The sequence below is a fragment of the Thalassophryne amazonica genome, chromosome 13, assembly GCF_902500255.1.
Source record: "Thalassophryne amazonica chromosome 13, fThaAma1.1, whole genome shotgun sequence".
Lineage (NCBI taxonomy): Eukaryota > Metazoa > Chordata > Actinopteri > Batrachoidiformes > Batrachoididae > Thalassophryne > Thalassophryne amazonica.
Genome location: NC_047115.1, coordinates 35,762,689 through 35,789,927, shown reverse-complemented (window position 1 = coordinate 35,789,927; position 27,239 = coordinate 35,762,689). Strand labels below are relative to the sequence as shown.

Genomic DNA, 27,239 nt, shown 5'->3' with positions numbered 1-27,239 from the left:
TCTTAAATCAGGTAAACATTACGAGTGTTCTTTTTCTATTAGTAGCGCCGTGACATCATCTTTGCAAGTTATACAAAACAAATATGCACACTTGCTTTTAATAACGTAAAGACCAACTCTTAATACTGAACCTAAAAACCCATAAGATGACTTTCAGATCCACCACTCACCCCGTCAAACAGCTTTGTGAGTACTGAAGTACCCAGGTATTTATATTACTCATGTATGCAACTGTAGGTCAGTTTATCATACACAAAACATGCAATTACACTTTTTGTCATTTCACATTTGTACATGTGAGAATACACTGAAAACCTACACAGCAACATTTACCAAGTTGCTCTCACGGGTCTTCAGAATGTGGCTAAAGGAAAGTAAAGATACACTACAATCATAAACGCAAGAGCAAGTTTTAAACCGGAATTAGATTTTTGTACAAACTGCAGCAGCAAAGTTTAATCACGTCATTGTGTTTGTATGTCATAAGTCATGTTTTGTATTCTAGTGGTATGCAAACTGCACCACTAAGGAAGCTGTCAACATTAATTACAGCTATTAAACATTTCAGATTAACTAAGTTTTCACAAACCTTACTTGTATAGGACGTTACTCCAAATTCTATCTACATTTTAAACCTCAAAATCAGATGTACCTGCAGCTAAATTTGTAAAGTTCCATTTCAGAGCTCTTATTAGTCACATGCAGAATTAACACAAATGACTTGAAACAAATCAAGCAAGCAGTGGCATAAATAAAACAATCTCTCTGCTCAAAGAAAAATTGCCAAATATTTATTGAAGTGAATATGAGCCCCCCCGACATACACATACTTTATGTCAATTTTTAATCACTTCATGTTTTATGACTTAGCCCCTCCCTCCAATCACTCACATTCCAGAAGGAGTCCTTAAGTTTTTAAAGGATATGACCTCAATCAGCTGAAATTTAAAGTATATCTCCATTCCTCAAATCCAAACATTAAATTGTTGAATGTGTAAGTTTCAGAGCGTACGCCTCATTTGACTTAGTGGTGAAATATTAAGTCTGAGGTACCAATTTCAGACACTGGGTGAGAAAATGCACCTGAACACTACAAACACTTATTCTACAATAACGACGAGAGAATACTGATTTACAAAAACAGTTCTTCCAGTAGGCACAATTCCCATGAGTTGGACGAAATGTTTCATCCGGTATTAAACTATGATGACAGAAGCCTGAAGATTGAAAATAACTCCATGCGGCGACACGAAGCTCCAAAGTCAGGACACAAGCGTGTTCGCTTGCTCGCGTGTGCATTTTCCAAAGCAGTCCGTTGAGCACTTTTACTGATCACGGCTCTAAATGTGATCCTGATCATATCGCCCATCGATCATTGTTTTCAGTAAAGGTCCAACCTGCAGAAAAACAGAAAGCATCCTTTGATAAAAATGTTTCACAGTATGACCCAAAAAAAAAAAAAGGGAAAAACATCCAATGGCAACATTCCAGAATGATTCCTGCATTTTTTTTTTCCTCATGCCTGTGCACACTTTTCTTTGTACTAAATCAGGTAAGCCATAAATATTCTCAGTAATTGGGTTATTGGAAAGGTCAGCGCGCCGCTGAGATTTGATGCACCAGGTGGCCTAAATGTGGAGCTGTTATGAGTCCTAACGTTCTAGAAACTGAGACGATGGGTCTTATGCTTTCACAACATTGCCATAACAAAACAAATTTTTTTTATACTTCATGCGGGTTTCCAAGTGCTTCTCCAAGCATCTTCTCAATGTTCCTCATGATGGCCACCTTCTGGTGAGCTTGCAAAGGATATTCTATCTTCTTCGGGGTGGGAGCACCCTAAACAAACAAACACACACAAAAAGTCAGACAACATTAAAAATTCTGAAAAATACAAGGATGTGAAGTTTAGAAAAACAAGCAACATTTGAGTGACGTACTTTGTACCAAAAGTTCACTGTGATCGTTATTCCGCCATTCAGCAGTGACTCGATGTGATGCCACCTGGAAAAAAAAAACAAGTTACAAATAATTTGAAATAAATAAATATCTAATTAATACATTTTTTAGTGTTGGATTTTCATTCAGCATTTTTTTTTTTTTTTGCTGTTTGGGGTTTTTGTTGTTGCCGTGTTTTTGCTTTTTCATCTTTGTCACACAAGCAAAAAGCAAGTGAAAATAAAAACTGGAACAACAAAGAGTGTCATGGATATATTTAGTAAGTATAACGGTGCACTGTGGAGGAAGAGGTGTTATATTTAGTAGATGACCAACAGCTGTTTTGTTTTTTTTTTCTCTTGTGTAACACTTCAGGACAAAATCCCCCAAGAATAAACAAGGCAACTTGTGGCCGAGCGTCTCCCGTTGGGATAACTGAAACATTCATGTACAACTCGTACTCATAATCCAGAAAAAGACGCACGCACTCACTAACGGAGCACAATGCTATATGGCCCAAAGGTTCAGAGGGTGGGGAAACCTAGTATATGATTATGCACATAAATTTTGGAAGAAAGTGGTCAGATGTTATTGATATTGTTTAACAGTGATAAAATATACAAAGTGTGCAGTGTCTAAAATGGCACTGCTGTAAAAATCCTGACTGATAGATGGCTCAAACGTTCAGAGGGTGCGGAAACAGCATATGATTATGAGCATCGGTTTTGGAATGAATCAGATAAGGGGTTCATAAGTTATAGTGCTAAAAGAGAAATGTGACACATGAATGATCAAATTGATGTGACAGATAGAAATGCACAAACGGGTCGATGGGGGATAACACCACAATGCAATATTAGTTCATCAAAATTAACAAATACATTAAAAACAAGCACATAAGTCTGCACTAAGCCACAGAACCCAGGGCAAACAATGATAAGCTTGCCATTGACAACTGATGCTTTTCTGCAGAAGGCTTTTACAAAGTACAGTTCAGCGATTTGACCTTTGACTGCAAAATCAATAGGCTTCTTGGGGTCAGCATGCATAGCACACATACACACAGGTATTCACAATGTTTTTACAAAGTATGCTCCAGTGACCTTGATCTGTCTGACCCCAAAACAACAGGCATCCTGGAAATCAAGCATATACTAAGTTTAATGACACCCGCAGCAGTACAACTGAAGTAATCTCGCTCACAAGTGAAATATTACATGTGAGTGAAAGACTGACACCCCGCACAGCGTGACGTCTAGACCATCTTTTACGCAAATGGAATTACGGATCATCTCTGATTTAATCATCCAGAGTTAACAGTTTTCAACAAGCTTTGTAAACTTCAGCTCTTGTAATTTTTCAGTAACCCCTCCAACTATCCAACATGTGTGACAAGTTTCTTGGGGAAAGTGAGTAACAGATGTTCCAACAGCGTGTGTAATGAGATGCAAGACAATCTTTAAATGCAGAGAGCTTGACAACACGAGGTCTTACGTCACCTGAAGGATGTGATGTTTTGGAGATATTAGCTAAATAATACTAAGGGCTGTTTACATCATCTCTGTAAGACACAGTATCCACAAAGGCTGTGCTGACGTCTTCTTACCAATACATTGGAATGTAGAGCACATCTCCTGGGCCTACGACAGCCTCATAGCCGAAGACATTTTTAAAATTAGGAAACCTCTCATAGTCAGGGTTATCAAAATCAACCTACAAATGACAAAACATCCATTCATTAGAATGCTCAGAAAACCTGTCTTTATTTCATTGCTAAAAAGTCCCTACTCCTTACAGTTCATCACTCAAAACTCATTTGTGAAAAGTGTACTGTATGTAAACATCTGATCATGACTATATGCATAAAAGATGCTAGGAGTTCCCTTTAAATAAATAAATAACACATTTGAAACTAGAGCCTGACTGAGAAAAATTTTTGGAGGGCTAATACCGATATTAAGAAGTTAAAAGAATAGAATTACAATACTGATACAGCCGCCGATATACACATAAAAATGGCAACGACTGCTAAACACTTCATTATCAACGCCTTATGACAAAGAAATCTAATTTCTTGTCATAGGTTTTCCAGTTTAAACATGAACTTTATTGGAAATATCGATAAATATAACCAACCAACGCACGTCATACTGCCTTCAGTCGCAGACTTCTTATCTATCTTGGCCCAGCCGACAGTGTGTCTTGGTGCTGTAAAACACCCACTTTGAAATAAATGGCAGTTGGTTTCTTTGCCTCTGTCTCTTGTAGCTCATGTAACCAAGGGAAGATAAGGGCTCCTGCCATGCTTGACAGCATTGTGAACAATGGCATCTGACAGACTGCTGGACACACTACGTAATGACACCATTTACAAAATCCAAATGTTATTTCTGCAGTTATCAACAAAAATAATGTTGATACTGATATTTTCATGAAAGGCTCAAATCAGCTGATATTATCAACCAACCAATATATCAGTTGGACCCTACTTGTAACCTTTATTCTATCTTCTTCACATTTTACAATATCTGTCTCACAATTCAATAATATCAAGAGAAACATATGTTCATAGTGTTACACCAGAGTGAATTTTGTCATTCTGAGACCCCTGCTGTCAATCATTTCTACCGTTACAAGTTAAAGAACTCAATTACAAATACACATCGCCTTGTTGACTGTATGTGGACTTCTTACTTGGCTCTGCCTGTCACAGGGATGGTGCACAGGGTATGGATAGAGACATTTAAACTGGTCTGGAGGAAACAGGATGCACCTCTTATGGCCTTTGATCTGTGCGAAGAAGTTCTGCTGCTCATCATAATGGGCTGGTGTCACATTGCCTACAGTTAAAGAATATGAATAGAAAATGTCTACATACTGTAACAATGTCACTACCGTTGTACCTCAAGCACGGAGAGTCACAGCCAACATCAAGTGAATCGTCCTAAATTATGCTGCAGAATCTGCAGGCAGTGCTTTCTGTACGCAGAGGCCAAACGTTCCATGACCCTTACCCTCCATTCCAATGAGCAGCAGGTTGGAAGTCAGCTGTCCCCAGTTTCTCTTGGCTTGCTGCTTGTTGATCCAGTTCCAGTTGAAACCGAGGAAGTCAACAATGATCTTCTTCCCCACTGTGTCATTTAAGGTTTGCTGCAGATACACTCTTGAAATGCACAGAATAGGACACAAGAGCTGAATATTTCGCAGTGTCCTTCATTATTAGTACCATTGGATTCCTTGGCCTTGAAAATGTGTATTTAGCAACTGAAATCAAAATCCTAGGTCATCGAGAAGCCCAGACAATGAAAAACTCAAATTTTAAGCCACCATTTTTACAAATCCAAAATGGACTCATCTTTTTTCTCCTTTCTTTCTTTTTTGCCCATTACATGCAATATTTAAAAATGTATAGTTTTACAAATATTCACAAAATTCCAATGAAAGTTAGTAGCTGAACAAAGTGAACCTGATTAATAATGTCTGCTAAGGATATCAACTTGTTTACAAGCTAGTTTCACAAAACTCATTTCCAAAAAAGGTGTTAAATCCCAATAAAATTAATCATTGATTTAACATGCATTATAACAAAGACATTTATTTGATAACTTCATTGCCTTTTAAAAATTTCATAAGTTGAAGCCTGTGATGTCACAAAGAAAGTTTGGACTGAGTCATTCTAACACAAGAGACACTGAGTTGTTCAATCGTTTCAGAGACAGACATTCAACATTTTAATGTGATAATGCCAAAAGACGTTCCGTACGGATGCGTAATCATAACATCCGCCTACCATACAGCTCTGTCTTCTATGAAAGCATGGAGCAAATTAAGTGTGAACTTTGATAACAATGACTCCCTGCAGATGCACACAAGACTTGCATGATGTATACAGTAAACAGGAAAAAGATCTGCTTTTCAAACTGCACCTCTTTGCATTAGTCTGCAAATGTGATGCCACAAATACACCTCATTTTATAGGTGGTACAGTGGATTAGTGGTTAGCACTGATTCCTCACAACAAGAAGGTCATGGGATTGCTTCCCTCCCTTTCTGTGTGGAGTTTGCATGTTCTCCCCGTGTTTGCATGGGTTTCCTCCGGGCACTCCGGTTTCCTCCCGCAATCAAAAACATATTTATTTAGGGTCTGCTCCTTTCCCTGGCCCTGACCAAGGCAGTGTCTCAACATCTGGAGTTGGACCCCGGGCACCAAACTGTGGCTGCCCACTGCTCCTAGTGCTTGGATTGTGTTTAACTGTAATTAGGATGGGTTAAATGCAGAAGACAAATTTTGCTGTATGTATGAATATGTACAATGATAATAAAAACTCTATTATTATAGAACATCAAAATCAGAATGACTATATTTAACAAAAACACAATGTGTTTTACACTTTTCATCTTAAGCCTAGGCTTTGTGTTTTGTTTGTTGTTTTATTCATTTTTTTTTGGGGGGGGGGGGGGGGGGGGTTTCATGGTTTCACTTCAGACAAAAGTGAAATTCATTGTCACATTATTGATTTAGAATGCAAACACCGTCACAGCCTAAGCGGCTAATAATGCTATGGGACAGGAGTAGCTAAAACGACTCTCAGTAAACCTCTTCTTGTCTCCACTGATCAGGCGATAATGTCGATAGAAGTGACCAAGAGCATGAAGAGGATCGATGCAGAGGTAAATATCTGCATGTTTACTTCACTAAATGCAAAGGTTCTTTTTGAACATCTAACATTTATTATGTCCCATTTGAGTTTTCCACTTAACGTGCCAGGAGTCCTCTCCACTCAGGCATTACAAATCAACTGCTGGTGAGGGATTCTTTCAGTAAGATGCAGGCTGTGTGCATTTTTCCCATCTACTGTAGACATCATTCAGGATCTTCAACCTTCTAAGGCCTGTGTGCCACAAAACACTTCAGGCTACAGCCCTTCATACAGAGTGGAGGCCGGAACAAAACATTCTGAAATGAGATGGACTTGTCCATGGAGCATTTTAATATTGCGTCATTTGCGCCCCCCCTTTGTGACAAGGCAACTTTGACAGCTGCATGCAGTGTAGTGGGCGTAACCCGTAGTTTAATAATCATTTTACAAGTGTACATACGAGTGCTACAAGTGTCCTAATGTCTTTTTTTTTAAATTTACCAATTATGTCTTTTTTAAATTAACCAATCATTTTGTCTTGGGGTGGGGGGTGGGGGGGGGGGGGGTCGCACACTGACTCATAGCACTGTTTGGGCTGTGAAGGATACACTTGATAAATCCTTAATTTCAGGGTAAAGAAGGCTGCACACATCAGCCACTTCACAAGGAGCCTTTGAAACGAGGCAGCCTAGTTGTGCCACTTATGACGTAAACGGCCGATGATTCCAGCTTTAAAAGCCCCTCGACAAAACAGCAGGTTTACCTCCAAAGCGATCTTCTCCATGCTAAAGTTCACTTCAGTGCTGACAAGAAGCAGTTTACTGCGAGTGTGTTTAGCTTGCCCCATGTCCATTAATTAGCTGGTTAGCCCATGATAGTGTTTGCCTTTTAATCAACAATGTACCAATTAATTATGCTTCTGTCTTGACTACACCGATGACCCCCAAAACATCTAAAAATCAAGCCTAACTTGAAAAATGTCAACCATCCCCTTTAAGATGAGTCAAATAATTTATAAAATGAGTGATTTCTGTTCTAACTTGCATTTCAAGTGCTATCCAATTTAAGTTTGAGTTTCCAGTTCAGCATAAAGCAACTCCTTTAATAACAACAGACACTGGAGGAAGTGCACAGAGGTAATCCAGATAACCATCGAGACAAATGTCAAACATCTGAGTTCACTTCAGTAAGTGATACGAGTCACTGCGGCCGGGCAAAGTCAGGACCGCGGTAAACGCTGCTCACACGACTCCTGTTTGAATGCTTAGTCACTCGCTCTACCTTCCTGTGCTGTAGCACATTTCATGACAGAAGTCACGTTTGTCTGTGAAACACGACTGCAGCACAAAGTACTGAAATCACATCTTGTTCCCAGTATTTTGTCTCAGGAAAGTCTCACTGGATGCACAGACAATGTGAGCCCAACAACAATTGAAGCCTTCGTGAAGCCCTAAAGCAAGTTATGTTGTAATCTAATCCCCCCATACCACCACCCCCAAAAAACAGTGTCTTACCTCTCTTTTCCTCCCATGTCTTCAGTTTTATGCATCTTATCTACAAATTCACAGAATTTCATCTCCATTCGTTGTGATTTGGGGATAAAGTTCTTAAAGTTGGCCATTTTTTTCTCATCAAAGTAGAGAAATTTGTGGTTTTCTGCAACGTAAACAGAGAAATCTCCATTTCCTATGTTCTCCTGGAGGTACGCGATGTCCCACTTGAGAGCTGGATACACAAGGTTTGTGTCTGTTAAAACCACCGGTTCCTGGAAGTACACAAAAAGACATTTAAATACTTCAGTCACCAAGAAAATATTGCATATTTTAAATAGACTAGAACCAAAGGAAGAAAGCACTATGGAGTAATCAATACAAGATAGCTGTTGGCCCATCTGCAGCATCATAGTGGTCCAACTTTTATTATTAATGTATGGTTTATTATGGAGCAATGTGGTTTTTAGTCTAGAAGAACGGCATAAAACAAACTGAAAATTGTATCGCTAACGGCTCTGTTTCTGTTACTTTTGTTTAACATAGGTGAACAAAACAACAGCTGATTTAAATACTTCCAAAATTATGATAAATCATGATTAGGTAACAGAAAATTTGATGATGCATTAACAAGGGGGGGAAAAAACGCCAAAGTTTGAATTTTTTGTTTCTTTCTTTCTTTTTTCTTTTTTTTTTTTACATCAAATTTTAAACTTTAGTAGACTGGTTTCAACTTTTCTTTTTAGAAGCCTCAAGAGTTGTTTCATTCTGGTTTTAAAAAAAGATCTAGAGTGATTTGCAAATGATTTCAATTGGATTTAATCATTTTAAAATAGTGAGGATTTAAACAGTTGTGTACCAAGAACAGATGAGTTCAAAGTGCCTTAAAACTGCATGAGTAATTTTTTCAATTTCAATTTATTTTCATTTATATAGTGCCAAATCACAACAGAGTTGCCTCAAGGCACTTCACCTTACTAACCCCCAGAGCAACAGTGGTAAGGAAAAACTCCCCCTGAGGAAGAAACCTCAAGCAGACCAGACTCAAAGGGGTGACCCTCTGCTTGGGCCATGCTACAAACATAAATTACAGAACAATTCACAGAAACAAGTCACAAAACGAATATGCAGGAAATGCTGTTGGTGCACAGCACAAATACAATTCCCATCTCTGGATGGAGTTGCACCTTAAACAGAGAGGAAAAAAACAGAACCAGGCATCAGAAAGACAAGAAATACAGTATAATTTGTCAGCATTAAACAACAAGAAAAAAAACAAGAAATACTAAGGTGATTGCCGGCCACTAGCCCTAAGCTTCACTAAAAGACACAGTATTTAGGTAAAGTTGAGGCTGCGGCCGCTCAGTTTCCTAATGAAATGAATTAAAAGAGTAAAAAGCGTAAAACAAAACTACACCAGTATGCTAGCCATACGAAAGGGAATACAAATGTAACCAGCTATTAGATCCATAAACACTTTCTACACATAGTGCAGCAGATACCTCAAATAATCTTTCACTTGGTGATACAAGCACTAAATTTGGAACAGAGGTGCTTCAGGACCTACTCTCAGAAAAGGTCGCTATCCAGGTAAAAAAAAAAATATTGCAATCCATTTTCCAACATGGGCGCCAATCAAACTGGTTTTTAAGCTTGTTTTACCTATATTTTAATTGAATAACCATATCTGGAAGATGTAGCAATGGAAATATATGATTTGGAGCCTAGAAAATCCAATTATGCAGTCAAAAAACCAAAAAATATTGAAAAATCAGGTAATTTTATGTAAATTATGTAAATGAACACTTGTTCAATGATGTTTGCAATCTGCTAAATTTCCAAAAACATAACACCAATGATTACATGTTTGTTGCTTTGGTATGAAACAAAGTCCCTGTTGATGTACAGTTTGCATAAGTTCTTTTCAGTCATCACATTTGCAGGAACATAACTGTGTACACTTGAGGCTGAAGCATTTGCATCTTCCTCGGCAGTCAGTCTTGCATCCACATTTTGTCAATTGCTGGCAAGTCTCTGCAATTGCAGGAAGCTTTGACCACAGAACTTTCCAGATCTCACCATCTTTTATGCAACCCCAGTTGGCAGGGCTTTCACACACAGTAGCCTGGCCCCATATACAGGCAGCTTGGAAGACAAACCGTTTTACATGCTCGAAGAGGGATGCACTTGTCGGTGGAATGGCATCATACGGTCTCTGTTTCCGAGCAAACAAGTCCAGTCTTGTCTCATCAACCTTGTTTGCAGTGCTGTTCTTGTCATACATAATGATGACAAACTTCTCAAGAATGTTCAAGTCAACATCTTCTATGACTGCTGGATATTTACTGAGCTTATTGAAGACATGGGTCACTTCAGGACAAAAGTCCCATGCTTGCCATGCTGTTTTCTTGCCTTTGCCACGGAAAGATGATACAACATCGCAGCCAGTGAAGGCATGGAAGAACAGCATACCATTGGACTTCTCTGAGCCAAGATTCAACACAATGTCATGGACTGGCAACCACCTGATGGAATGACCATGGCCAAACTCAATCCACAGCATTTCCAATCCTGCATCCTGGAGAGTTGCAAAATTGCTGACTGCAACAACAAGAATATCTGTATCACTTGCCTTAACTAACACAGATTTTGCCTTTTGCTTGGCTGCATCAAGAGCATGTGTGAAGATTCTGGTGTCAGCTTCTTCATGGTTGCATGGGCTCAAGATCTCCAGACTGATGGGTTTGTTGGACAGAGCCTCTTTGCCTTTGGTCACAATTACAACATTTTCAGCACACAGGGATACTATCTTGTCAGCCAGGAATTCAAAAAGCTCAGTCTTGTTGTCACTGTCTCGCAGAAAACGTTTCCACTTAGGTGGAAGCTTGGTTTTGTCAGTCACTCTACGTCGATCTCCTTTACCCCTTCTTGACCTTGTCTCAGCCTTTAAGCTTGAAGTCCAGTAAACATCAAAAACTATGTCTGTCCTCTCATATTTTGATGAGTATGTTTGAATTTTGGGCTATCCTTTTACCACCCAACCGTATGAAATATCAAAGCACATTGAGGTATGGGATACAACAAGGTTCAGGCATCTTGTGCCCTACACCTAGCCCGATCGTTCATCCAGTGCCATTTAAGTCCCATGCGATCTGTACACCATCCGGGTAACTGATGCCCCATTACCCTCGGCTCGGCTCTCCCGCGCTGGCACATCCTGTCAATTCAGGTGCGGCTATCTAACTATTATTCTACAACTAACTAAATTTCTAGTTAAGCTATAGACAGGGGCTTTTTAGATAGCATTTGGGACACTGAAATACTGAAAACTGTAGTGAGTATACTACTACAATAGTTAGTAAACTACAACTACAGCTACTGTACTACAAGCCGACACTGAACCCCATGCTGAGTCTCACAGCAATGATGCCACCAGTGTGCCCTGGTTGTGCTATGGCATCACTCTGATTCATAATATTGAAAACAAGAGCTAGTTAATATTGTATTACAACAATGATGGCAAGGTTTTGTATGTAATATGTAATAACGTGATCGGACAGCTGGATCTGTCATAAATATGCATTTTCAGTCATGAAATGGCTGCCATTTTTAAAAATGGTGGCCATTTTGGAATGACATTGATACTATTAAGTTCTCCTGGTCAGAATACATACATTTTAATATTTGCATTACTCAGATGTTTTGATTCCTTGACATTCTGAGCTGAAAACACCCTTTTTCACCTTTAACGTGGTGGCCATCTTGAAAAATGTCAGCCATTTTGTTTTTTCACCTGGATAGCGACCTTTTCTAAGAGAGTAGGTCCTGAAGTACTTATCTACCAAATTTGGTGATTGTATCACCAAGTGAAAGATTCTTATGTTATATTGATTAAGCTGCCTCACTAACAAGCTTATACTGGATTCAAACTGGCTACATTTGGGAAACTGGTTGTGATGAAAATAAACATTATCTTTAAACAAAAAAGTGAATGCAAACTTGGTCAAGAACTACAGGAAACGTCTGACCTCTGTAATTGCAAACAAAGGTTTCTGTACCAAACAGTAAGGTCAGTTTTTCTGTTGTATCAAATACTTATTTCATGCAATAAAATGCAAATTAATGATTTAAAAATCATACAATGTGATTTTCTGAATTCTTTTTTTAGATTCGGTCTCTCACAGTTGAAGTGTACCTACGATAAAACTCTCCACTCTTTGTAGGTGGAAAAACTTGCAAAATAAACAGTGGATCAAATAGTTATTTGCCTCACTGTAGTTGGCAGCATACTGACCACTGCCTCTTGTCACTGCAAAACAGCCACTCTGATTGAAAATGAATGGCAGGTTGACGCTTTAACTCTGTGTTTTGTAGCTAATGTGACCACAGGGTAAGTGTGAATATGTGAATTTTTAAACTCTACGAGGTCTATTAGAGAAGTATCCGACCTTATTATTTTTTTCAAAAACCATATGGATTTGAATCACGTGTGATTACATCAGACATGCTTGAACCCTCGTGGGCATGCGAGAGTTTTTTCACGCCTGTCGGTTACGTCATTCGCCTGTGGGCAGTCTTTGAGTGAGGAGTGGCCCACCCTCTCGTCGATTTTTTCATTGTTGAGGAATGGCTCAGAGACTGCTGCTTTGTTTGATCAAAATTTTTTCAAAAACTGTAAAAACTGTAACTGAGTGGACACCATTCGATAAATTCAGCTTGTTTTCGGTAAAAATTTTAACGGCTGATGAGAGATTTTGGTCTGTAAGTGTTGCTTTAAGGACGGCCCACGGCGCCTGACGGCGATCTGCGCTCCGAGGCGGCGGCGTCTCGCTGTTTCAAGCTGAAAACTTCCACATTTCAGGCTCTGTTCACCCAGGTCGTCGTCAGAGAACAGAGAAGTTTCAGAAGAGGTCGGCATGAGGACTTTATGCGGACATTCCACTGTTAAAGGAGATTTTGTAATGAAAGAACGTGCGGGCAGATTCGCATGTCGGGCCGGACCCGACCGCGGGGGGTCGCAACAGGAAAAACACCTCCATTGGAAACCTTAACGGACAAGTTGGAACATGCCCAGCTGTTAAACAATTTCTCAGATACTCACTTGTTGAAAGCCATCAAAAGCCGCCTGAATTTTACAAATGGTTTTCAACACGGAGGTGTTTTTCCTGTCGCGGCGCAGACGGATTTGCGGCGGTGTCACGGAACAGACTCGACGAAGTTGCCCGCACATTCTTTCATTACAAAATCTCCTTTAACAGTGGAATGTCCGCATAAACTCCCCATGCTGACTTCTTCTGAAACTTCTCTGTTCTCTGACGATGACCTGGGTGAACAGAGCCTTAAATTAGGATGTTTTCAGCTCAAAACAGCCAGACGGACGCCACCTCCGACCACGCCGCGCCGATCCGCTTTGTGAGCTGTCCTTAAAGCTAAAGAAACTCCACAATCTCTCATCAGCCGTTAAACTTTTCACCGAGAACCAGCTGAATTTCTCAAATAGTGTCCACTCAGATATCCCTCACAGGTCCTGAAAAAATTTTGATAAAGCAACGCGCGCCGTCTCCAGCAGCGTCTCAGACAAAGGATTTCAGCCGAGAGGGCTGGACCAGTGCTCACTCAAAGCCTGCCCACAGGCGGATGACGTCACCGACATGCGTGAAAAAACTCATGCATGCGCACGAGGGTTCAAGCATGTCTGGTGTAATCGCACGTGATTCAATTCCATATAGTTTTTTTTTTTTATAAAACTGCCAGTTAGTTTTCTAATAAACCTCGTAAACACCAATACATTAACATTAGAAGTAACATAATAATAATAATAACAACATAATAATAATATAACAAGCATCTACAACTTTCCTGGACAAGATCGCAGGTTACTCCCCAGCTGGCAGCAGTACACATTTACAGCAGGGTGGACTAGCATAATCCAGATGACACGAGTAGCCTGAAGCAGACAGACATGGAATCGAAACCCAGTCTACATACTGGTAGTCAAAGTCCTACACCCCTGCTCTGCTTATTATCACATGCATGATATGCATTAGGAGCAGGAGTGGATGATGGTACATGTAGCTTGAAACAGGCTTGTTAGGTTCTTTCAATTTGGAAGTCTAGATAGGTCTGGTGGTGACTAAGGCCTCCAGTTTCTCAATTTATGCCTGTGTAACTGAGAACATTTTGTAACTTCTGGTGAGATACAAACTCACAACCTTTAGGATGTAACATCTATGCTCTTCTGAGTTAGTCAAAGGCAAACCCAACCCTTTGTAGCCAAGCTAATAGCAACATATTTCAATCTGAACTGCACTTTGCCACACCTGCAAAAGTACATGACTACATCAACACGTGCTGTGTAGCTGCATGTCAGCCAGTGAAACATCTTATTTGTTTGTATATATGCATTTATTTATCTGCCAGAAGAATCAGACACTGCCATAGCAATATACCTCCTCTGCCTCCCACATCAGCCCCTCTTACGTATGACCATGTTAGTGTTCTTGATGACAATACTGTTGCTCATCACAACAACCACAGCACCAGTGAAGGTAATGTTAGAAAAACAAGTGACTGTGTCCCTAATACAATCAGGGAGACAACTGTACTGGCTAACGATAAGAGGAGCACAGATAAGACTGGGAGTCTTGCGTCATTGTTTCTGCTGATAAACCCATCATTTCCCTGAAGTTTTATATATATATATATATATATATATATATATATATATATATATATATATATATATATATATATATATATATATATATATATATATATATATATATATATATATATATATATATATATATATATATATATATATATATAAACAGCCTAATGTGTCAGGAATAAGGAGTGCATTTATTTATATTTTGACCCTTATTCTGACCTTCTAGCAGTAGAAATTTGGATCTGACCATATTCTTTTCACTGTAATTTCAATTTCTTTGCTGTTGCAATCATAGTTTGTCTTAAACACAGATTAACTTTCACCGAAATCTGCATAATATTTATAATACTGCCTCTAATCATTCCGACTCAATCAAGCTTGCTTTTGGTTTTTTAAAAAGTAAATCGTTGCATCTACATATAAATTTTTTAACCGTTACTGTGACACTGCACTTGATAACGCCATTTTCATTACCTTAGAACTGCCAAATTAAAGTACACATTTCCTTTTCTCAAAGAACAAATTCATAATGGAGCCAGAAGCCACTGAAGCAGATGCGGTACTGAGTTTGGGCAGAGGGCAGTGAAACTTCAGGCTGTTCTGATGACTTTGGGCTGAATATGGTGAGAACAAAACAACAGAGGAGACCCCACACTGTGTTTTCCCTGGGCCCTAAATTACAAGCACCGCCCCTGATGACCGCAGTGGGCACGAGTGCTACGTGACTGATTGAATGTAGGCGGGTCACCAGCAGAAGCGCTATCACCTCATACTCTTTCTCTACCTGAAGACGTGTCAAACCCCATATTTTCAGACCAAACATGTTTTTTTTTATCTTTTTAATAATCAAGATATGTTCGTCAGGATGTATGTTTGTTTTTTATCTTGCAAAAGTTTTTGCAAGAACTGTTAGTCAGCATGTATGTTTTTTGTTTTGTTTTTCTTTTTTTGTGTGTTTGTTTTTTGTAATCATTGCATTTTTTTTAGTTCACATATAGCAGTCGTATGGAGATATTTTTCTCCACACAAAAAGGGTTCAGGTCAAAGGTCAAGGTCACAGTAAGGTCAAACACATAAGTCACAATAACAACCTTCCTGGTCGCAATTTTTGAAATTTTGCCTCCAAATTTCACTGGATGATAGCAGGTGGTGTGGCACATAAGCCATTACCTGGGATAGGCATTTGACCTTGATCTTCAGGGTTTGCCCTGAGGTCAAACATGACCTACAAGTAGGTCAAATTTCTTATTTGTGTAAAACATGTAAAACATTGAAAGGGCTTGCTAAGAGGGTTCAAAATATGTCAACAGTTTTGCGTTATGATGTCATTTGATGACGTTATAAGGAGAAAAAGGCACAAATCATCTTGGATCATCTTCAAAGCAGACAAGTAGACACTTCAGGAAGACTACTTTTAGCGTGCGAAAAATGTAAGGTCAAGGTCACAGGAAGGACAAGCACTAAAATCACTCAGAAAAACTTTCCTGGTAGCAATTTTTGCTTTTTGGCCTGATGAATGGCCTATGGCCCATAGGCCATTCATCATATTCATCATAGACGTGGGATAAGCGATTGACCTTGATCTTCAGGCTTGACCTGGATGTCAAAGATGGTCAAATTTCATACTTGAATACAACATGTCATGTAATACACCAAATTACAGGGCTTGATGAGAGGATTCAGAACATATCAAAAAATCTTGTGTTATGACGTGATTTGGTGATGTTATGACAAGAAAAAGGTGCAGATTTTTGATATTTAAGGGTGTGAAGAAGTGTGGAAATCATCTTGGAGCGTCTTCAAAATTTAATAGAAACTTGAAGAAAACCCCTCTTGACATGCAAAAAAAATTGAGGTCAAGGTCAAAGACCAAGGTCGCAATATGGTCAAAAAAAAGGTCAAACACCAAACATGCCTGAAGGCATTTTCTTGAATTTTTGCATCCAAACATCAGGGAACTATGAGGGTTGACCTTGCAAAAGTGTCGTTGCCTCAGAAAAGCAAATGACCTTGACTTTCAGGGCTTGTGGTGAGGTCAAATGTGACCTACACGTAGGTCAAATTTCATTTCTGAGTGAAACATGTCGTGTGCTACATCAAGGTCTTGGTGAGTGCTTTCCAAAGATATGATTGCTCAGGTATGACATCACTGAGTGACGTTATGATGGAAAGACTGGGTGAAATTACGACATTAAAAGATGTAGTGCAGGCAGTTCTTTTCATGGCGTTGTCTTCAAAATGGCTTGGGAACGCCTTGGGGTTCCCCCGGAGGAGCTGGGGGAGGTGTGTGTGGATCGGGAAGTCTGGGCGGCTTTGCTTGAGCTGCTGCCCCCGCGACCCGACTCCAGATAAAGCGGAAGAAAATGGATGGATGGATGTCTTCAAAATGCACCCATGGACACTTGGTGAATATCTTCTCTTGACACACAATGTAATTGTCTAAAGAACTTGTCAGTCCCTCTTCACTATGCTCGTTCCTCCCGGTAGTCTCTCTTGTTCACCTCTTGGCAAGATACCCTGTCACCCTCAGGGTGACAGTTTTCATTTTTTTCTTGTTGGTTTTTAACGGGGTGAGTTCGAGCTCCATTATATTTAACGGTCGGCTTCTGCATCTCTCTCCTTGATGCTGTCGGTAAACATGCTGCGGCGCTGCAGATTCTGTTCTGTGACTGCAGGACAATTTCAATTTCATTTTGTTCCCTTTGCCACATTCCACAGTCTGTAATCTGCCTCGATAGAAATAGACACAAAAAAAGCCTTTTTTGTTGTTTGTTTGATTGAATACTGGTTTAGAGGTCTTAACTCTACAGAACAGATGCGGCAGGGACAAGCTGTACTTAGACACACACTCAAGTGACCAGAAAAATAGGCACACCTGCTCACAGTCATGGAATGAACACAAAATTCAATCCGGTGAAACTTTAGATTTTGCAAAAACACTCAAATACCACGCGTATTTCTGTATTCCAATAAAGTCTACCTGGAGAAAAAAAAAAAAAAAATAATTTTTCCTCCAATTACTGACAGAGGTGCAGGGGTGGTGGCCAAGTGGTTAGTGCACTTGGTTTCAGTGCAGACGGTTCCTGGTTCAAGCCCCACCCCTGCCACATTTCTTCATGTAATCCATCCGTCATAAAATTTATGCCAAAGCAACATGTAGATCAACCTTGGATCTAGTGTAGATAACATTCTGATCATTGGTGACTTTAACATTCATATAAATAAGCCTTCTGATCCCCTCTGCAAATCATTTATGGAAATTGTGGATGCATTAGGATTTCGGCAATGCATTCGGGATCTGGTTCTCACACGTGGTATTGCTGTCACGAATACTGACATCATGCCTCTTACATCAGTGGTGTCTGATCACTCACTTATTAAGTTTACAGTTTTGCTGCCGTGTTTAGTGGAACAACAACCTTATTTATCATTACAGCAATGCATCAACTCCTCAACTAAGACTGAACTTGAAGCTAGACTGCCTGATGTCTTAGCTTCACTTTTGACAAATACCCAGTCAGTAGACAGACTTGTGGATAGTTTAAAGTCAGTGCTCAAAACTACACTTGACATGATTGCACCACCTGTGTTGAAACTGCGCTCCCCAAAATCTCAGTCACCTTGGTTCAATGATTATATGCGTGACCTCAAGCATAAAGCAAGAGGTCTAGAACGGAAATGGCGTTGTTCAAAATTAGAAGTATTTCACCTTGCGTGGTGTGATGCTATCTTAGACTATGAGCCGAATCAGTAAGCAAGCAACACTGACGGACATGTTCTCTGATACGTGTTCTCTGACGGACTACTCTGATTTGATCAACAAAAACAAGCATAAGTCAAAGTTCTTGTTCGACACGGTGGCAAAACTTATGCATGGACAACCACCTGTAGTTCGCACTCCTTTTACAGCACAAGATTTCCTGGATTACTTTGGGAAGAAAATAGAAGACATCAGGTTAAACATATCCTGGCATACCTTAATCCAGCCACTACACCCTGCTATTGAGGTGGGCGCCACTACTGAGGTATTACCTAGATTTACAGAATTTGATAGTATCTCACTAAGCATGCTGACAAAACTCGTAATGTCAACAAAAAGCACAATCTGTTTATTTGATCCTATACCGACAAAACTGTTTAAGGACCTGTGGCCCACTCTTGGGCCGACTGTGGTGGAAATTATTCATCTTTCTTTAACTTCTAGATCTGTTCCTAAATGTTTCAAAGCTGCAGTGATTAAACCATTACTTAAGAAACCTAATCTTGACCCTAGTGTATTGACAAACTATCGGCCGATATCAAATCTATCATTTTTCTCTAAAATTCTGGAAAAAGTGGTGTCATGGCAGCTCGTAGACTATCTTACTGAGAATAATCTCTTTGAGCCACTGCAGTCTGCTTTTAGAAAATATCATTCCAGAGAGACAGCTCTCACTAAAGTGGTGAATGATCTTCTGCTTACAATGGATTCAGACACCACTACGGTTCTGTTGCTGTTAGATCTCAGTGCTGCATTTGATACAGTGGATCATCATATTCTACTTGATAGGCTGGAAAATCATTTTGGGATTACTGGGTGTGCCCTTGCATGGCTGACGTCATACTTGACCAGTCGTTCTCACTGTGTTTTGTAACACTACCTCTAACCTTAGTGACATGAAATTTGGGGTTCCACAGGGGTCTGTCTTAGGCCCCCTGCTTTTCTCCCTTTATATAGCACCCCTTGGGCACATATTGCAGAGTTTTGGGATTACCTTTCACTGCTATGCAGATGATACTCAGTTATACATGCCGATAACTGCTGGTAATCTTGTTCACATAAAATCGTTAGAAGATTGCCTTGCAGCAGTGAGAAGTTGGATGTCTAGAAACTTCCTACTTTTAAACTCTGATAAGACTGAAATGATGGTTCTTGGTCCAGTGAGACATTGGCATAAATTTGACCAGTTAACGCTCAGCCTCGGATCGTGTGTCATACATCACACTGACAAAGTGAGGAACCCTGGGGTAATTTTTGATCCTTAGTTGTCCTTTGGCCTCCACATTATTAATATTACTAGGACTGCTTTCTTCCACCTGCAAAATATAGCGAAGATTCATCCCATCCTGTCTATGGCTGATGGTGAGACCCTGATCCATGCATTTATCTCTTCTAGATTGGACTACTGCAATGTTCTATTTTCTGGTTTACCGCAGTCTAGCATTAGGGGTCTCCAATTGGTTCAAAATCCTGCAGCCAGACTTTTGACACGAAGCAGAAACTTCAACCACATTACACCCATTTTGGCATCCCTTCACTGGCTTCCTGTCCCAGTGAGATCAGATTTTAAGGTTCTGGTACTAACCTATAAAATTATTCAGGGACTGGCACCTCCCTACCTAGCTGACCTAATTAAACTTTACGTACCAGCCTGGGCTTTACGTTCTCAGGGTGCAGGACTACTTTGTGTCCCTAAGGTGAATAAGAAGTCTGCGGGTCACAGAGCTTTCTCTTATCGTGCCCCTGTTCTGTGGAATGATCTCCCTGCGTCAATAAAACAGTCAGATTCTGTGGAGATTTTCAAGTCCAGACTTAAGACACACTTATTTTCCCTTTCATATGGCTAGCATACTGGTACAGTTTTGTTTTACGCTTTTTACTCTTTTAATTCATTTATTAGTAATTGGAGCAGGCTGCGGCCTCAACTTTACCTAAATTCTGGGTCTTTTAGTGAAGTTTAGGTCTAGTGGCCGGCAATCACCTTAGTATTTCTCTGTTTTTCTTGTTGTTTAATGCTGGCAAATTATACAGTATTTTTTGTCTTTCTGATGCCTGATTGTTTTTTCTCTCTGTTTAAGGTGCAGCTCCATCCAGAGATGGGAGTTGTATTCGTGTTGGCAATCCTCCTGTCCTGTGCGCCAATAGTATTTCTTGTATATTCGTCCGTGAATTGTTCTGTGAATTGTTCTGTAATTTGTTTGTAGCATGGCCCAAGCAGAGGGTCACCCCTTTGAGTCTGGTCTGCTTGAGGTTTCTTCCTCAGAGGGAGTTTTTCCTTACCACTGTTGCTCTGGGGGTTGGTAAGGTTAGACCTTACCTGTGTGAAGCGCTTTGAGGCAACTCTGTTGTGATTTGGCACTGTATAAATGAAAATAAATTGAAATTGAAAAAATTTAAGCCACGGTGATGTAACACATGCAGAATGTGGCTTGGCATTGTCTTGCTGAAATAAGTAGGGACGTCCCTGAAAAAGATGTTGCTTGGATGGCAGCATGTGTTGCTCCAAAACCTGGATGTACCTTTCAGCGTTGATGGTGCCATCACAGATGTGTAAATTGCCCATGCCATGGACACTAACACACCCCATACCATCATAGATGCTGGCTTCTGAACTTTGCGCTGATAACAATCTGGATGGTCTTTTTCCTCTTTTGACCGGAGGACATGACGTCCATGATTTCCAAAAACAATTTGAAATGTGGGCTCATCAGACCACAGCACACTTTTCCACTTTGCGTCTGTCGATTTCAAATGAGCTTGGGCCCAGAGAAGGCAGTGGCGTTTCTGGATGTTGTTGATGTGTGGCTTTCATTTTGCATGGTGGAGTTTTAACTTGCACTTGTAGATGTAGCGACAAACTGTGTTAACTGACAGTGGCTTTCTGAAGTGTTCCTGAGCCTACGCGGTAAGATCCTTTACACAATGATGTCGGTTTTTAATGCAGTGGCTCCTGAGGGATCAAAGGTCACAGGCATTCAATGTTGGTTTTCGGCCTTGCCGCTTACGTGTAGCAAATTCTCCAGATACTCTGAATCTTCAGATTATATTGTGGACTGTAGATGATGGAATCCCTAAATTCCTTGCAACTGAATGTTGAGAAACAGTGTTCTTAAACTGTTGGACTATTTTTTCACACAGTTGTTCACAAAGTGGTGATCCTCACCCCATCTTGGCTTGTGAACGGCTGAACCTTTTGGAGATACTCATTTTATACCCAATCATGACACTCACCTATTTCCAATTAGGTGTTCGAGCATTCATCAACTTTCCCAGTCTTTTGTTGCCCTGTCCCAACTTTTTTGAAATGTGTTGCAGGCATCCATTTCAAAATTAGCAAATATTTGCACAAAAACAACAAATTCTATCAGTTTGAACATTAAATATCTTGTCTTTGTGGTGTATTCAATTGAATATAGGTTGAAGAGGATTTGCAAATCATTGTATTCTGTTTTTATTTACATTTTACACAACATCCCAACTTCACTGGAATTTGGGTTGTAAATCAAATGACACCTCTTTCCAAATGTTATAATAGAAACAATAAACTACAACCGACCAAAATGGGGTTACATTTTTGTCAATATCTGAAACAAAAACTACAGATTTTGTTTATTTCTATTTATGTCCAGAGATCTAGGATCCACCATGGACATCAAGGATTCAGTAACCATGAACAGATTCCACTGATTTTTATTTATGTCCAGAGATCAAGGATCCAGTGACCAATTCCATATTTATTTACTTTAAGACTGAATGTTGTTACTTACATGATGTTGACATAAAAAACCTGTAAAGTCTACTTTTAATACACAGAAAATTCACAAGCGGTATTGATATCAATCAATAAAGAATTGGATTGATAAGCAGAATCGATAATGGCATCGATATCGCTAATGGTGCGTTTACACATAGGCAGGATGCGATACGAATGTCATATTTCCGTCATTCTTGGCACATTCCTGACATTCTTAACGTAATTTAACGCATCTGAATAGGTTTCTTAATAGTGCGTGTTGGTGTGTGATATTCGTGGAGCATGTGTTTTGGCTGTCAAAAAAATCTTCCACGAATGTCACACACCACCCTCGTTTCGCCTCATGTCGTGGAGGTCGCAACTGAGCGTGTTGATCCGTCTTGATTAGTGGTAATCCTTAATAGAGCATGACAGCGTTCTTCTCTGACGTGCGCACAATTAAACCCTGCTGCACCACATCCAGTTTCATTGCTGCAGTATGCTGAAGAAGGACAGTGACGCCAAGTTGGCTAAAAGTTTCGTTTCAATGCTCCTCAGCGCGCTCCTGCAGGTGTCTCCTCCTCCTCTCTGCGCCACTCAGTGGCACAGAGCCCAACTAAGCATGCAGTCACAAAGTTCTTCTGGTGTGGATTTTGAGGAGCAAACTGCAGTGATCTGAATTGTTCAGCAACTGATGGTTGGATGAATATGGGGTGTGTGTGGAGACAATTTGCCTCATTCGCAACGTGACAGAACTTAACAATGCGCTGTTACGCGCAATTTTTTTTTTTGCCAGCTTGCACTCAGCCGAGACGGACGCACTTTTCTCTTCTCCCTACCTCCTTATCTTTCCTGCTTCTGTGGCGTGTTGTCTGTGAGGCTGCAGCTTTGCTCTTCTGGAAAACGACAAAAATGGATCTGTTAAAGTGGTCTCTGAACGCAATTGACACTATTTTTTCTACAAGACATTCGGGGGCGGAGGACCCGACCTGTCCTGCCGGGACGCATGTGATGGGTTACGTGATGGACTCGTGGAGGAGATGGCAGGTCATGTGCCTTTACATGCTTTCTGTGGAGGACGATGAAGATGTTTACATATTCGGCTTGGTGGTGACCGGCTTTCTGCTGTGTGGAGCGGGCACTGCGCTGGTTTACCGGAAAATCAAGAAAGTTGAAGCAGCTTTGATTGGTCCTTCCAGGCTGCCCTATATGATTGATTCGATTGGGAAGGCAGTGGCTGCGCAGTCGGCGGGTGTTAATCGCACGTTGGAAAATATCTCCAGCAGAATCGCAGCCCTGGAAACCCGCTTTGATCGTCTGTGAAGACCACATTCTACATTCAGATGCATTGAGAGCCACTCTGTTCTCAGAACTGTGGAATCTTTCAGGCATCTGCTAATCTGGTTATTCATTTGGCTTCCCCAAACACAGCTGCACTTCAAGGTCGCTGTGATAAAACCTCCTCAGAAGATCAACACTTAAGCCTCGCTCCCTGGTCTTCCCCCCTCCCCTCAGCTTCTCCAGCTCTGACGTTGACTGTGTGGACTGCTCAGGGCTGTGCCCCTCCCCCTCCAGGATTGTCGGACAAGGCCGTTGACGGCGCCAAACAGGCTGCCTCCGGAGTGTTCTGATAAACTGGACTTTTTCAAATCTCGGTTGTCGTCCTGCATCCTTGTTTTTGTCTGTGTGATTATTGTTTTTCTGTGCTGATGGGGATTTTTGTCCTCATTGCTGCTGTGTAACGCAGCGGCTATGAGGGTTTTTTTTTTCTCCTTTTCCCTCGTGTTTTGCTTTTCAATATATGTTTATGTACCGGGCCGGCCTATGTGTTGTGTGTTGTTTGTTATGCGTCGGTGTTGGTTTGCTCAGCCCTGCTGTTGACCAAGGCAGGGATGTACATCTGGAGCTGGTCCCCGGGCGCCTAATAGCGACTTCTGCTCCTACTGGCAATTAGGATGGGTTAAATGCAGTAAACACATTTCATTGTGCAGGGAACATGTTCTTCTGTGCATATGACAATAAAATTCCTTTGAATCCTTGAATAGTGCGCAACAACACAGAACATTATTCTTGACCGTGCATAATGGTTCCTGATAAATCCTGATAAAAAGCAACACGTGCCATTAATCGTAACGCGTGGTAACAGGTTGTAGCAGTTCCTGAGGACACCTGACGCCTCTGCCCCAAATCATCACATTTGTGAACAGCGGCCAAGAATGTATACTTCGTGGCATTCGTGACTTGCCGTCATTATGTGTAAACGCAGCTTAAAATCTTATCAATACCCATCCCTAATTGTATTGCACCAAATCGCATTGTGAGGAATCGAATCGAATCGGGAACAGGGGTGAATCATAGTGCATCGTATCGTCAATATCGTCATGTATTGCTATATGTATCATATGTATCAGTGTATCGAGGTGCGTATCGACTCATTGTCAGTGATGAGATTCACATGCCTACAGTGCACATATTTGAGCACATCTTGTGAATGCCAAACTCTTAAAAACTGAGGTGAAATTAGAAATGAACACCAGAGATAAAAATTTCCTGAGATATGCTTCAAGATGACATAACGAAAGTGTATAGATTTTCTATGGTTTTAGTTTTACTTTTTTGGGACATCCTGTACTTGCCTGTATGTCTGCTGTACTACAGATCTGCTTAGCTTGGCACTTTTAGTATATTAATTACTTTTACCATAACTTATTAAGGGGAGATACAGCCAAAATTTCGTTGTGCTTCTCTGTACAGTGACGATAAAAGAATTCTATTTCTCGCCTCTGAGGGTGAAATCTGATACAAATGCCTGAGAACCAGCTGCTTTACCTCCTTGTTTATGAGCATCTCGGCTCTGGGATCCGCGTGAGACAGTCTAGGAATAGCTTTGGTGCGGAACGGATAAGGTCGGAGCTGGGACTGATCCCAGCCTTCGGTCGTCCGGACTCCGGAGAAAGCAGCGGCGCCTGTCTCGCTCGGAGCCGCCTCAGCCTCCACCACGGTGGCCGTTGCCATGGTCGTCGAGAAGCGCTGACTAGATAGCGCCAATAAAAACGGCCAGAAACGGGGTTTTCCTCCTCTCGTACACCAGTTTAGGCTGTTCCGGGAAAATATCAGACAACTTGCTCTGCTTCGAGTAATTAAAATAAGAGAAGAAAGCCGAGACGTGCGACTGCGTTCAGCGTAAACATGACAGAAAACAAACGACACACACACGGAGTGAAGAAAACAACATCGCGGCAAAAACACCGCACGAATATCCCACAGCGACACCTAGTGCACGGGGTCACTAAATGCTGTAAGATAAATTCTTTCCCAGCAGAGGGCGCTGTTGCAGTTTATTGGACAGATAAAAACCGGCATCTTTATTCTGGATTATTTCATGTAGATTCATATCTTTATGGGATGTTTTCATCGTTTTATGTTTTCCAAGTTAGTTAGTACTGTTAGTTTCCAGTTAGTACTGTTAGTTATAACCAAGCATCAAGTTATAACCCATTTGTACAGGCTTGCTTTTAACTAGTTGCTTTGCAAATAAACTTTACTTACTTACATCAGATCCTGCACTAAGTCATGATTGCAGCACATCATTTGTAATCATTGTGTGTGCACGCACACACACACACACACAGAGAGAGAGAGCCAACTGCAATACTGTCTACACTCAACAATCCAAACACTGACTTTAAGTAAATTTATTTTGTCAACACGTTACACAAAATTGTATTCGGTTAGTTAAAATAAAAAATAATATGTTTAACTAGTTTATTAAACTGTATTATAAAAAATATTTTAAGATAAAGACATTATTATTAGGGGAGGTGACAGTCTAGTGGTTATAGCGTTGGGCTTGAGACCAGAGGATCCTCGGTTCAAATCCCAGCCTGACTGGAAAATCACTAAGGGGTCTTGGGCAAGGTCCCTTTGCTCCAGGTGTGTAGGGAGCACCTTGTATGTCAGCACGCTCACATTGGGATGAATGTGAGGTATTTGTAAAGTGCTTTGAGTGTCTGATACAGATGGAAAAGTGCTATGTAAATTAGAGGTGAGCGGATCGATCCTAATATCGATAATATCGATGCCAACGCTGGTATTGATAATGAACGATCTTCATGTAAAAAGATCAATACTCAAGCTTTTTTTTCTCTCCCGCACACAGATTCATCAAGATAAGGTGTGTCACAAACACAGAGCAGTGCACCCTTGTATTGTGGTTTGTCAGCCCTCTACCTCAGGAGATTTTGTTTTAAGTTGTGTTGAGTGATATTTTTTTAAACAAAAATGTTGATTGTGATAAAGTATTTTGTTGTCACGTACAATGTTTGGCGAAATTCTATCCTCGGTCTTTTGGATCCTTTGGATCTATGAAGCTTAAATATGAAAAAGTATTATATCGGTATCAATATCGGGGATACTGGGCCTGTATTTACTTGGTATCGGATCAATACCAAAATCCCCGGTATCACCCACCTCTAATATAAATGCAGTCCATTTATTATTAAGTATTTTAAGTAAACTGAAAACACAATGTTAATATAAAGTGCAGGAATAGTTTGCACCATCTGTCGTGCTTAGTTATCATGGTATGGGGTAACATACGTCATGCATCATAGAATCCAATGGACGTTGGCCTTGTTTGACCTTTACTTTGGACACCAAGCATTCAGCACAGTCAAAACTATTCATTTATGAATCCTATTAGCTCAACCAACAATTTGCATCACTTTTTTCCAAAATTGAAGGAACTAACTTTTGACCCCTGTACAAACTGAAACTGACCTTTGTCACCATTTTTGCTGTTTGTACCTCATAACTCAAGAACATTCAGTCACAGATAGTCCAAACTATACCTTATTGGAATTCAATCAATCAATCAATTTTTTTTTATATAGCGCCAAATCACAACAAACAGTTGCCCCAAGGCGCTTTATATTGTAAGGCAGGCCATACAATAATTATGTAAAACCCCAACGGTCAAAACGACCCCCTGTGAGCAAGCACTTGGCTA

General features: G+C 40.4%; 1 protein-coding gene across 1 annotated transcript; it reads right to left on the bottom strand.

The window, feature by feature from the left end:
- Nucleotides 1–271: 271 nt before the first annotated feature.
- On the bottom strand, nucleotides 272–25,430 carry hif1an (hypoxia inducible factor 1 subunit alpha inhibitor). The gene is made up of 8 exons (XM_034184660.1): nucleotides 25,061–25,430; nucleotides 8,093–8,343; nucleotides 4,953–5,101; nucleotides 4,633–4,778; nucleotides 3,545–3,651; nucleotides 1,941–2,004; nucleotides 1,729–1,839; nucleotides 272–1,397 (listed from the first exon to the last, which is right to left on the bottom strand). Exons 1-8 carry the CDS (start codon nucleotides 25,244–25,246, stop codon nucleotides 1,341–1,343), a joined length of 1,071 nt encoding a protein of 356 aa, XP_034040551.1. The 5' UTR covers nucleotides 25,247–25,430; the 3' UTR covers nucleotides 272–1,340.
- Nucleotides 25,431–27,239: the final 1,809 nt, after the last annotated feature.

What these genes read in the sequence shown, in the direction of transcription:
- hif1an (XM_034184660.1), bottom strand. Translation starts at nt 25,246, where the DNA reads ATGGCAACGGCCACCGTGGTGGAGGCTGAGGCGGCTCCGAGCGAGACA. An exon ending in GCTGCTCATTGGAATGGAGG is followed by an intron (nt 4,779 to 4,952) that starts GTAAGGGTCATG and finishes CTTTAACTGTAG; the next exon opens with GCAATGTGACACCAGCCCAT. An exon ending in CTCTACATTCCAATGTATTG is followed by an intron (nt 2,005 to 3,544) that starts GTAAGAAGACGT and finishes TTTTTTTTCCAG; the next exon opens with GTGGCATCACATCGAGTCAC.